This window comes from Giraffa tippelskirchi, chromosome 9 (assembly GCF_054371585.1).
Source record: "Giraffa tippelskirchi isolate mGirTip1 chromosome 9, T2T-mGirTip1v1.2.pri, whole genome shotgun sequence".
Taxonomy (NCBI): Eukaryota; Metazoa; Chordata; class Mammalia; order Artiodactyla; family Giraffidae; genus Giraffa; species Giraffa tippelskirchi.
Genome location: NC_137283.1, coordinates 105,817,670 through 105,829,761, shown reverse-complemented (window position 1 = coordinate 105,829,761; position 12,092 = coordinate 105,817,670). Strand labels below are relative to the sequence as shown.

The 12,092-nt window shown below is 47.8% G+C and overlaps 1 protein-coding gene across 27 annotated transcripts in view; it reads right to left on the bottom strand.

Moving 5' to 3' along the window:
- Positions 1-303: 303 nt before the first annotated feature.
- The window catches only part of FYN (FYN proto-oncogene, Src family tyrosine kinase), a 209,416-nt gene continuing 197,627 nt past the window's right edge, over positions 304-12,092 (bottom strand). For all 27 annotated transcript variants that reach the window (XM_081530570.1, XM_081530554.1, XM_081530569.1 and 24 more), the window contains one exon: positions 304-971. In XM_081530570.1, coding sequence (XP_081386696.1) covers positions 763-971 — 209 coding nt within the window. In that variant the 3' untranslated portion in view covers positions 304-762. The remainder of the gene's footprint in view (positions 972-12,092) is intronic.

Genomic DNA, 12,092 nt, shown 5'->3' with positions numbered 1-12,092 from the left:
AAAGAATCAAAGTAACAGCCATCTACAGGCACAGTCATGAACCAAAAAAGTACAATCCAAATTAAACAAACAAACAAACATGTTTTGCAAAAGCCAAAAAGCAAGGCCACTGGTTTTCAGAATAACACCAGTGCTTTTATGTTGATTTTCCAGTCAAATCCTCATTCTGGGTCCTGAAGCTTTGTGGCCCACGTTGGCCATGGTCTCCACATTAGCACCCACATGGTGTATGCACAGGGATATATAGATGATATATATTCATATTTATAAAAAAAAGAAAAAAAAACCAAACACCTGTCCTGATTGGTTTTTGTTAAAACATGAAAAAAAATTTTATTGTTTTAGACAAAGAGGCCACTTTTGGAAAATAATACTTTTTTTTTAGTTGAATCAGGTGAAGACAGAGTTAAAATCACAAAGGATTTGCATTTTAAAAAAAGGAAAGCACTAGGATCGTTGGCACTGGAGTAACTATTTACACTGAACAGAGGTTTGGCCTTTTACGTAACATCGATACAACGCATTTCCAAAGTCTGAGAAATAACAAGGTTCTGTCTCGAATGCTTCACAGAGGAGGTTCAGATTTGGGGGTAAGTGTCATGAATGAGGGCCATGGAAGTTCGTCAGCTTCAGAGTCACATGCAATCTGATCCTGGACGGTTCTGGCTGCTCTGCTCGGAGCAGCTGGCTATGGAATTGAAAGCTAATGGGGAGGGGGCGGGGAAGCCTCTGGGACCAGGCCTCTCTCTGCAGACCCAGGTCTTACAGGTTTTCCCCGGGTTGATACTGAGGCTCTGTCGCGGTGAAGTAGTCTTCCAGGAAGCCCTGCAGGTACTCGAAAGTGGGCCGCTCTTCGGGGTCCTTTTTCCAGCAGTGTATCATGAGCTCGTGGAGGGAGATGGGGCAGTCCTGCGGACAGGGCATCCTGTAGCCGCGCTCCACCTGCTCCAGCACCTCCCGGTTGTTCATGCCTGCAAAGACAAGGGCCATGAGAGTGGGTGCCCCTGCGTCTTCTCTTTCTTTTCTCTGGAGCCTACAGGTGGTTAAAACATGTTGAGTGCCCCCACCTCACCCAGAGGCGAACCCTGTCTTCAATGGACTATCTCACCACTCAGAAATAAAAAAGGACTCCCCTACTGACACACGTGAAGCCCCAGAGGATGAATCTCAAAAGCATTAGAAGTGAAAGAAGCCAGACACAAAAGGCAACGTACTGCATGATTTCATTTATATGAAATTCTAGAAAAGGCAAAAACTATAGTGATAGAAAGCAGATCAGTGGTTGCCAGGGGTGACGGGGAGGGCAATCCTGCAAAGAGGCCGCAGGGAACACGAGGGTGATGGAAACGTTCTGTATCAGCAAACCCTCCTTGTAAAGGCCAGGCAGTAAAGATTTTAGGTTGCATACTATCTCTGCCTCATATCCTTCATTTTATTTATTTTTCTACAACTCTGAAAATGCAGAAAACAAAGACACGGTGGGAGCCAGATCTGGCCTAGAAACTGTAGGCTGCCAACCCATGTTCTATATCCTGAGTGTGGAGGTGTGACTGTTTATGTTTGTCACAACTCACTGAATCTTAAAACTGTAGAATTCTATTGTATGTAAATTATACCTCAATTACGCTGACAAAAGTATGAATGAAGCAGATAAAAACAAATCCAGGGAATGAAAACTAAACTGTCCTTTGTTCTGAGGACCTATAAGCTCCATTGGTGTATTTCATAAACTGGCTGTCCTCGTCCCTGGACAAACTCTCAGAATTGTGCCATTTGAGATCTGACATCACGCCATCACTCTGGGCACCGTCCGGCCCAGTGACCCCCAGGTGCCCTGGGTTAAGATGACTCTGACAGGGAGACAGGGCACTGTTTACTGATGACCTCGGACAGGCCATCTATCATGGAGACCTCTGTGACCCTCTGGGGGAGCTGCCCGATACAGAGACATCGGGATGCCTGGAGCTAACAGGAGACATTCTGGGAGACTGCCAGCCCTCTGGGGAGTGCAGGTTTCCTGCACACTGGCCTTCTCAACAGAACAGGAAATACCACATGAGGGGTGGACGGGGGAGCCGAATGCTCTGACCCCTTTTTCAGTCACTGCCAGGCTCTCTTCTCTGGTTTGCTTCCCTTTTCAGCCGTATCGTGTTCTGCCATCGCCTGCCAAGCCCTTGTATGTTTTGGCTGCTCCTTGGCCCTGAGCCTATAATCTGGAATCCTCTCCAACTTCTGACCCAGTTAATTTGTAAAAGCAAAAACCCAAGTTTCAGCCACTCAGAAACCCAGAACTCTTCCCCTGGCTCTCAGGACTCTGATCAGCAGGACACAGTGCATACATGTAGCAACTTCTGGAGGAGACGGCAACCCACTGAGTAGAACCACCCAGCCAGAGCAGCAGGGCCAGGTCACAACCCTGTCCCCCTGTCCCCCAGAATCCCTCAGATTCTGGGATCTGTTGCCAGCTCTCTTTGGTGTTGCTTTTGGAGTTGGGCTGATTCCAGCTCCCGTGACTGTCAGCCACATGCTTATCCAAATCCTTTCAGGATGCTTTCTTATTCTCTGCCACTGTAATTCCTTGAGGTGATAAAATCTGTGTATTGTTCCTGTTGTGTTGAAGTAGGCCTTCAATTTAATTATTCTAACATAATTGCTCATATTTTGGCGGTGCCCCTTATTTTAGTGAGAGAGGCTCAGTAGTTGAATCTGGGTCCCCTTCCTCCACACCATGCGTGACTTCACAGGGGCTCTCTTCAGTTGGATGATTGGTCAGCTCTGTAGTTAATTACCTTATGTCCTCTTCCGACCACTGAAAATTCATTTTGATAAGTCAGGGTGGAGCGAGGACGGGTGGGGGCGCTGGAAGCAAGGGGAGATGCTGGGGTTGCCACTGAAGTGCCCCGCAGTGCTCTGGACAAACAGGGCAAGGGACAAGGAGCAGCATTTCCTCATCCACAACCCCTAATCCAACAAGCTCTGCAAAGCACAAGTTCTAGGAACTTCCCTGACAGCAAACTGATCTGAGCTCACCTTACTCGGCCATAAAACCTGACCTGGTGTGAGGTGCTCGACTGTTTTTCTTCATTTATACATACTGCTGAAAAATTAAGGATGTGTCTGAACAGAGTGCAGCCCCAGACCCTCCTAAGGTGTCATATAAATTATGGTCTAAGCACTATATGGACTTTTGAAAAAGAAAACCAAGTCTGACTGTGAAGCACGTCCAGTCCCAAGGGTTTTGGCTGTGAAGCTCTGGCATGAGAGGAGAGCAGCCACCACATTCCAGGAGCCCAGAAAGGTTAGGAAGAGAGCATGAGCCCATACCAGGACTGGCCTTCTCCAAAGTGTGTGCTTTGTATTTCAGTACAGTCCTTGGTTTCATAACATCTCAGAAGACACATGCCTGAACCTGCAGAAGTCCCCCTTGTCCCTGGTCCTGCCAGGAGCCTGTGAGGACTGGAGGAGAGAGAGGTGGACGACCTGAACCTCAGAAGGTCCGACAGGCCCTGCTGGAGGTGGTTACACCCCCCTGCCCAAACCCAAATGCCTCCTTCTAATGCTTTATTACGGCACTGGAATCATCCAAAACCACACCACAGAGCTTAGCTAATCATTCTCCTATTGCTCTGCAGACCTTATGTCATTACAGGATTCATGTCATTAAAAAACAAACTACTCAAGTGGAAAGATTTCATGTATTTTTTTTTTTTTTTAAGTCTTGATCCAGTCTCCACCAATGGAAAGTTTAATTGGCCACTTGGGTCAAGCCTGTTTTTCCAGTGCTCTGCCTGAGTCAGGGACACAGCTCAACCCTCAACATGTAGCATCTAGGGAAGCAGCCTGCTTCCTGAGCAGCTGGGACCAGGGATGGAGCTGGGCCTTGGCCCTTATGGTATAGGGCACCAGCTGGCCTCGCCGGCAGCTCCTGTCCATGCCCTCCACCTCCCTTCTGCCTGCATCCTCTTCTTGCTTCTCCTCTCCCTCTTCTCATGCCACTCCCCAGGTTCTCCCAGCATGGAGAGCACACACAACCAATTCGATGCACCAGGCCAACAAGAAACATACCAACATCAGTTTTGCCAGAAAAGTGGGATATAAGACCATGCACTTGGCTGACAATGACAGTCTGAATGGGACTGGCTCTTTTCCAAGCATCCATAAGCCAGAAGTGGACCCAGCACCTTCATGATGGTCCCTGGCAGTGTGAACTGCACAACCAAGAGATGCTCACTCAGCAAGGCTTGGGTCACTTTTCACTTAACAAACAATAGCCCAAGTAAGTGGGCTGTGTTCATATTTTTTTCAAAAAGGCGCATTCTTGGCTATAAGAACTTTGAAAAATCATATTTAAGAATTGCTTTTTAGTAAAAATGGATTTTCCTCTTCATACTACTATTTCATGAGCTCTTTTTGAAAGTGAAAAGTGAAAGTGTTAGTTGCTTCAGTCATGTCTGACTCTTGGCGACCCCATGCACTGTAGCCCGCCAGGCTCCTCTGTCCATGGAATTCTCCAGGCAAGAATACTGGAGTGGGTAGCCATTCCCTTCTCCAGGGGATTTTCCCAACCCAGGGATCGAACCCAGGTCTCCTGGATTATAGGCAGATTCTTTACCATCTGAGCCACCAGGGAGGGTAAGGGCCAGGGACTGGGAAGGGAACATACACGACATTGAGTTTAGGGAGGTCAGCGGAGTCCTGAGGGACGTGGGGAAAGGGAAGAATCTTTGTATCTTACTTCCAACTGAGGAAGTGGGTGGGGGTGGGGAGGAGGCTGCCCAGGAATGCTCTGCCTATTTTGTCCTTCTTAGGGAGAAACTTTAAAACATGGTTGTATGTTTTAGGAAAACTTTGTCACCAACAGTTCTTAGTGGAAGCTACAATAGAGAGTGTTTTTCAACAGGAGGGTGCTCTATGCCAGCCTGTGGCATCTAACTGTGTTATGGTCACAAAGCTCCCCAGGGCATGTTGCCTGGTTCCCAGCCTCCACGTCAGAGAAGAGGCACAGGGCTTGGTGACCAGCGAGCAGACACACTGGCTGTTTTCACTCCAGCCTGTCCTCCTCTGCCCCCACCTCAGTGGTTCCTTACCTTTCTGCTCTCCTTGGGGTCAGTCAGGAAAATGGACCATTTCCACAGGTCACTCTCACAGGGTACATAACCCAGTGAGACTCAGTTCACAGAACACCTGTGGAGTCTGCTGTGCCGGGGTTTACTTTCAGATACCTCTTCCTGCACCTTCCACAGGGGGTCTCCTGTCACCCTGCATTTCAGGCTCTCAAACATGGTCACTGGTAGCCTCATTTCCAGTGGGTCTGCCCCACACCCTGCAGTTGAGATTCTCTGGCCAAGTGGACTGATTTCACTTCCTGCCATTATGACCGTATTATCCTTCCAAATCATGCTGCTGGCTTCCTCTTGGTTCCTGAATTAAGGTCAAGTTTCCAGCTCTCACTTTCCAATCCTTACCACGTATGGTTGCCAATAGTGTCTGCTTTCACATGTGTGTATTTTCCGTCCCTTCTCTCCTTTTTCTCCTCCCTCTTTTTATTTTACACTTTCCTATGCCTCTTCCTTGAGGTAGCTATTAATTCAGTGGTGTTTCCTTGCTTTTTTTTTTTGATCTCCAGGGAAGATCCCCTGGAGATGTAAAAGTCTACCCACTCCAGTATTCTGGCCTGGAGGATTCCACAGACTGCAGAGTCCACGGGGTTGCAAAGAGTTGAACACGACTGAGCGACTTTCACAGTTAAGAAAACCATTTTCATTGCGGAGCCACTTGACTTTTTCAACTCTGCGTCTCAGCAGGTGATTGACTTTCCCTGCCTCAGTTTCTCTAATTGTCAACGGAATATCTCCACACTCACTGTGCTTTCAGCTCTCTGAAGTGTCTTCTACGAACGGAGAGTTGGGCCTGACAGCTCACCATTTCAGTTTCCTAATGCGGATCTCCCAGGGGCTGTGGCTATACAAGTGGGGATTTTTGCTGTTACCCATCCAGGTTTGTATCTGGATTGGACTAGGGGTTGCAAGAGCCTAGATTATTGTGTCATGTGAATAATTAGGCCCTTTGACAATGGGAATGACGCTCAGGTTCTCAGATATGCAGCTTACTTCTGCAAACCGAGCTTTCTGTTGAAAGGAAATTAGACGCTATTGTGCATCAGGCTTTTTGTCAGAGGCTCCCCCTGGCTTCTCTACACAAACTCTGTAAAAAGCCCTTCTGTTTACTTGTCTGCTGAGCTGTGCTGGGAGCGCAGGGAGGGCGGAAGGAAGGAGGGTGCCGTTAATGGTGCTTGCTCAGCACGAGCGCGTGCTATCAGATGCCCATGTGCTCTAGTTATCTTACTGGGCTACAACTGGGACACTTCAAGTTTGGTTTTGGTTATGAGATCAAAGTACAGACTCTGGGCAGATAGATGTTGCTCAAAGAGGAGAGCTGAAAATAAAGGAGTGACCTTGAGGCAGCGCAACGATGACTTGTTTCTCTTTCTGCATCTTAACCAGATAAGCTTAGGACACCTGTTTTTATGAAGCCCACTCTATTAATAAACACAGAAATGACAGTTACTCAGGTCCCATAACACACAAAAGTTAAAGTTGATAATACAGTATCATCAACAGCTCCTTCGTCCCAGTAACAGTGAAAAAGTGACAGAGAGGGTGAGGGTGCCCACTGGGCAGGCCATGGAAATGCACAGGGGTACAGAGGAGCAGCAGAGGGTAGGACAGGGGAGCAGAGAGCCCCTCCCTGTCTGCCCCCTTCTCCTGCACTCTCCTCCAGCGGTCACATGGGCCAAGAGAAACCTTATCGGGGGAGGTAACAACACGACTCCTGGGCATTCCAGGCAGGACTCCTCTGGAGAGAACAACAGGAACCAAAAAAGAAAAGCCTGAGGACTGTGCATGGGAGCAGGGAAGGCAGAAGACTAAGCACTCTTGGCTGAGATTTGAAGTTTCATCCCAATTCCCATTCTCCTGGCTGGAGAGTCCTGACCTCTTCCTCTCCCAGGAGAAACCTGCCCCCGTTATCATGCTGGGCACAGTGGGGATAAGAGTACAGGTGACAATGATGGGCTGCTGAACACAGAGGAATTTAGATCTACAGTTCAGGCTCTGTCAGAAGGCATCTGAGTGCGGCGGAGGGACGATGAAGGTGGAGACTTGTAATTCTTCAAGGAAAGTGCTATTCACTAATTTATCTTCCTCTTCAAGTCATTATCAAATGACTAGATGCATTCACAAAAGTCAGGCAGCTGTCAGTTGTTAAAAGAGTTGAAAGCACTGCAAATGCATGAATAAATGTGATATGTTTAAGAGAATGTTCCTGCTTTGCCAGATCCTGACAAATTCCCAAAGCAGGTGTTCAGTGGAGAGCCAGGGCCCAGAACGGCCAGGACATTCCACCTAGAATGGTGCTGGGACGTGGTGTTTGAACTGACCATGGGGTCAATTTCCCAGAACAACTTTGAGGACAGAGGCTACTCTGCGGCTGGGAAAAACACGCCTTATTTATGTTTGGAGATGATGAAATAGAGTTGAAAGGTTTTGCAGGCTATGAGCAAAGTCTTATTTCAAAAGCCTCTTGGGCTAATCTTTCTTTCCCCTCTGCCCACCCATCCAATTCAGCCCTCTATCCCTCCACCCATTCTTCCATCCATCCGCTTCGACTTACTGAGAGTCTACTAAAGGAGCCCCCTTCTCAGGGTTCAGAGCTACTGAGAAACAGAGACACACAGATAAGGGCTTCAACAGAGAGGTACCCAGTGGCATGGCAGCGAGCAGAAGGAGCAACCAAGGAAGAGATATGGAGAAGGAGACACAAAGGAGGGGGCCTTTGGGTTAAGACTGGACGGATTCTGAGGCAGAGAGTGGAGCTGAGAAGACAGACTTGCACGTTTGAAAGAAATCTCTTGGTGACAAGGGTCAGGAGCAGCACGAGAGAAATCGTGTCTGATGATGTCACCCGGTCGAAGCCCCTCAGTCAGTCCTCATCTCGCTGAGAGCAAATGCCCTAACCATGGCCTCAGAAGGCCCCACTGATCTGTCTGGGGCCTCTGGGCCCTCCTGCTCCAGCCACACCGCTTCTTCAGAGCCTCTGTGCTCTGGTTCCCTCTGAAGGGTGGCTCCTCCCCCAGTTAACCTGAGCCTTCTTCCTCAGATGTCACCTTCCTGGTGATGTCCTCCCCTGCCACCCTCTCTGCCCTTCCCCATTTTATTCTCCTCCCTACCCATTACCACCAGCCAATGAGGAATGTATTTTGCTTATTTGTCTTTGTTGATTGTCTCTCTCCTCTGAGGAGTGAAAAGTTTTGGAGGATAATTTTTGTCTGTTGGTTTAATGCTACACTCCTGGGGACCTAAACAGTATCTGGCATATAGCAGGTACTCAACAAATATCTGTGGAATGATTGAAGGAAAGAGTTAAGAAGGACTATGCCAGACAAAGGCTTCTGGAGTTTATCTGAAAGGCAAGGGGAAGCCATGGACTTTTTAACTAGCAGAGGTAGGATAAGTGGATCTGTTTCTAGGATAACTCTGATGGTGACAATGATAGATGGTGGGGTGGTGGTGGGGGAGAGACAGGAAGTAGGAAGTTCCATGAAGGGGGTTCCTGCAGCACAGGATGACAGCCCGCCGCAGGGCAGCGGCAGTGGAGACAAAGAAGAAAAGAAGGATTTGGAGGTGAAAAAAAAATAGGTTAAAATGCATTACTCAGATTTTATGCATCAATCCTAGAAAACAGTTTTAAGTACTTTCAATTCTCATATGTAACAATTTATCGGCACAAAATCAGGTATAATCTTGATGCAAAGAATGGTTCTGAGCCTGGGCTAATAGTAAAGCAAGCTGTACAGCTCGGCTGAGGAGGCACTCAGGTCAGGCTGTGGGAATCTGGAAAACAGAGCTGTTCTTCAGAGCATCTCTGTTACACATCTTGGAAGCAGCCTTCTTTGTCTGGTAGGGTGATGGGACTCCTCTCCACTACCTCCCTGTTAATCTCAGAATCACATTTCAGTATTTTTAATTTGGCTTCCAGGCTTTCACTCAATTTGAGATTCTCATTCTTCCTTTACTTTCCAACCATCCGTTTTGTAAAACTTGCTAAATAACCAACCAACCCAACATTTTATTTTTGCCTCCTTCCTTTAGCCCTTCATTCAGTTACACCTTCCAAATACTACTCCAAGTTCCTTCTCTGATTCTTTTTCTAGACCTTCTTTCACACTGGGCAAAACTGCCTGGAAAGCTTTCATAAAATCCATTTAGAAGTCACTTTCATCTCTCCCTTGACCCTCATCCTCACCACTAGCCAAAGTACCTTTTCTGTGCGTGAAGAGGACAGAAGGCCATTCTCAGGTATGAAAGAAAAATGTATTGCTGCCTACTGCTCTTGAAACAAGAATTACTTCAAAATACCCTCTAGCCAACTGAGAAATAACTGCATTAAGAAGTTAGGATGGGAATCACAGTGGACAGATCTGAGAGTCTGTCCTGGGTGCTACCCCCAGGCACAAGGACTCTGGTCAGTGGAGACACAGCCCCTCGGCACACACTGCCCACCTGGCCTCCAAGAGACAGTGAGAATGAGGACAGGAAGGGCCTTCCTTCTATGGTGCCATTGGATGAGGCTGAAAGAAACTGTTCCTTAGAAATTGTTCCCCTTCGTTAAGGCAATCATCCTGTAATTGGAATCCTTCTGTAAAAGCCTCTCCCTCAAGAAAAGTGTACTGTGAAATTCGAGGCACAATTAAATATGATTACAGTTACACTGAGAACAAAAACAAGCAGCATCCTTGGCGAGCAATAGGTTTGGGAACAACTTTCTGTGGCTCCTGTCACTCCCCGCTGACACAGCTCCAGGCCCCTGCTACAGACGGGCCAGGCCTCCCTGTGGCTGCACCAGGCCCTCTCCACAGGGTCCGGCCAGGTAACCCCACCTCACAGCCTTCTCTGCAGGTTCATATCCTGGTGGCCTCCACCCAGGCCTTGGCGCCTTCCCACACATCCATCCTTGTCTGGGATCATTCCTCCTCAATGTGAAGGGGAAACCCTATGTACCTTCTGCTGCATGAAGCTTCCCAGACACGGCCCCTTTGCTCGGCCACCCTCACAGAATCCGGGTGGCTACCAAAGCCCCCAGCACATCAGCGGTTGTTCCAAGTGTATAACTAAGCATGATAAAGTGGACTGAGTTCTCTTGTCAAACTCCTTGGCCATCCTCACAGGATTCTGAGCGAAAAGCCCTTCTCAGGACCTGCTGTGTGCAGACACCTGAATCCGGAGCCCTTGCCTCATTATCAGGATTAAGACTGGGGGCCCACAGTGAGTGAGTTCAAGTATTGCATCCTCCAAAGATGATTTCCTCTAATTATAGAGAAGTAATAAAAAAGGGCTGCTTTCTACCTGGATCAGATGTATATTTCATCCATCTGACTGTAAGCTCTATGAGTGCAGGGACTGAATTTATTTCTCCGCTCACTGTTCTATCCCCCAGGAACTAAAACAGTGTCTCCTTCAGGCCTGTTCTCATCAATGTTTGCTGAGAGTATGAATGTCTTATTCACAGTACTTACTTCCCAGGTAATCAAGCCAGGCACGATCACACTGACTGATGCTAAACTGAATGAATGAAAATCCTGCCTCAGTTGTAAAAGGAGACTGCTTTCTTTATGCCTAAACCAAACCTGACAAAAGACTCTCCCTCAGAAACGCACACCTGCCTTCCTCCTCCCAGGCCCCCGCCTCCAGACCTTTGTCTTGGCTCCTGTGTGTGACCCTGAGAAACAAAAAGTGGCTTTGTCTTCTTGGAAGTAAAGGTTTCACAGAAATGCAAGACATTAACCTTCCCCCACCCCACAACACATCGGGTGGCTAAACCTGGGGGGTTCAGGAAGAAATTCATTCAAAATTCAAACAATGAAAAAAAGAGGTGCCTTCACATCTTCAAAATGCCAAGCACTGACAAAATTCTCCCCCTTGAGAAGCGATTCAGAAATGCCTGTGCTGGGTTCCAGGCCCCTCCAGGGCAGCCCTTTCTTCTGGCTGGCTACTCCCAGGGCAGCTGCCCACTCGTGTGCACAGGGAGCAGCAGCCGCTGCAGCAGCATCAATAAAACTGACTTCCGCCCACATCTCTAACCACCCAGTGCTGGTAGTTCACAGATAGGGAATTTGTCAAATTTTGCCTCTGTGCCAACCCGGCTCTCTTAGAGGAGTCTTGAGGCTTATGACCAACCCAGGAAGAGATCTTCTTTACTTCTCTGCATTCTCCAAAGATGACCAGAAACAATCATAAAAAAGGAACAAAGGGACTACAAATTAATCTGCCCTCACCGGCTCCTCTGACTGCAAAGATACGATTACAAACCCAGGATTTGCAAGAGCTCTCAATTCCCCAGTAATCTCCGCTATCATTTCTATCACTGTGTTTATGATTCTTTTTTTTAATTTTTAAAAGCTCCTCTCTTAGGCAGGGCATGATGGGGAGCTATGCTCTTTCTTCACTCAACAGTAACAGAACAATATGTCCTTAACATTTCAGAAAGCAGATCGTCCCTGTGCTATAACCATTAAAGCATGGAGGTGAAACGGCACAAGTGTCCTTTACATCAGTATCTGTCTAAGTTAATGAATTTAAGCCCAAATCACCTCAACCCGTGGTTTCTTTGGAGAGCATGACTCTGATAATCCAGAAAAACTCCAGGGCTTAACAATCTCCAATTTCTTGACACTACACTTGCTTTTGGGCTTCCCCAGTGGCTCAGATGGTAAAGAATGTGCCTACAATGCAGGAGACCCAGATTCAATCCCTGAGTTGGGAAGATCCCCTGGAGAAGGAAATGGCAACCCACTCCTAGAGAATTCCATGGACAGTAGAGTCCAGAGGGTCGCAAAGAGTCAGACACGACTGAGTGACTAACACTTTCACTTTCAGGAGGCACTAGTGGTACAGAACCTGCCTGCCAGTGCAGGAGACATAACAGACAGGGGTTTGATCCTTGGGTCAGGAAGATCCTCTGGAGGAGTGCACAGCAAACCCACTCCAGTATTCTTGCCTGGAGAATCCCATGGACAGAGGAGCCTCTTAGGTTAC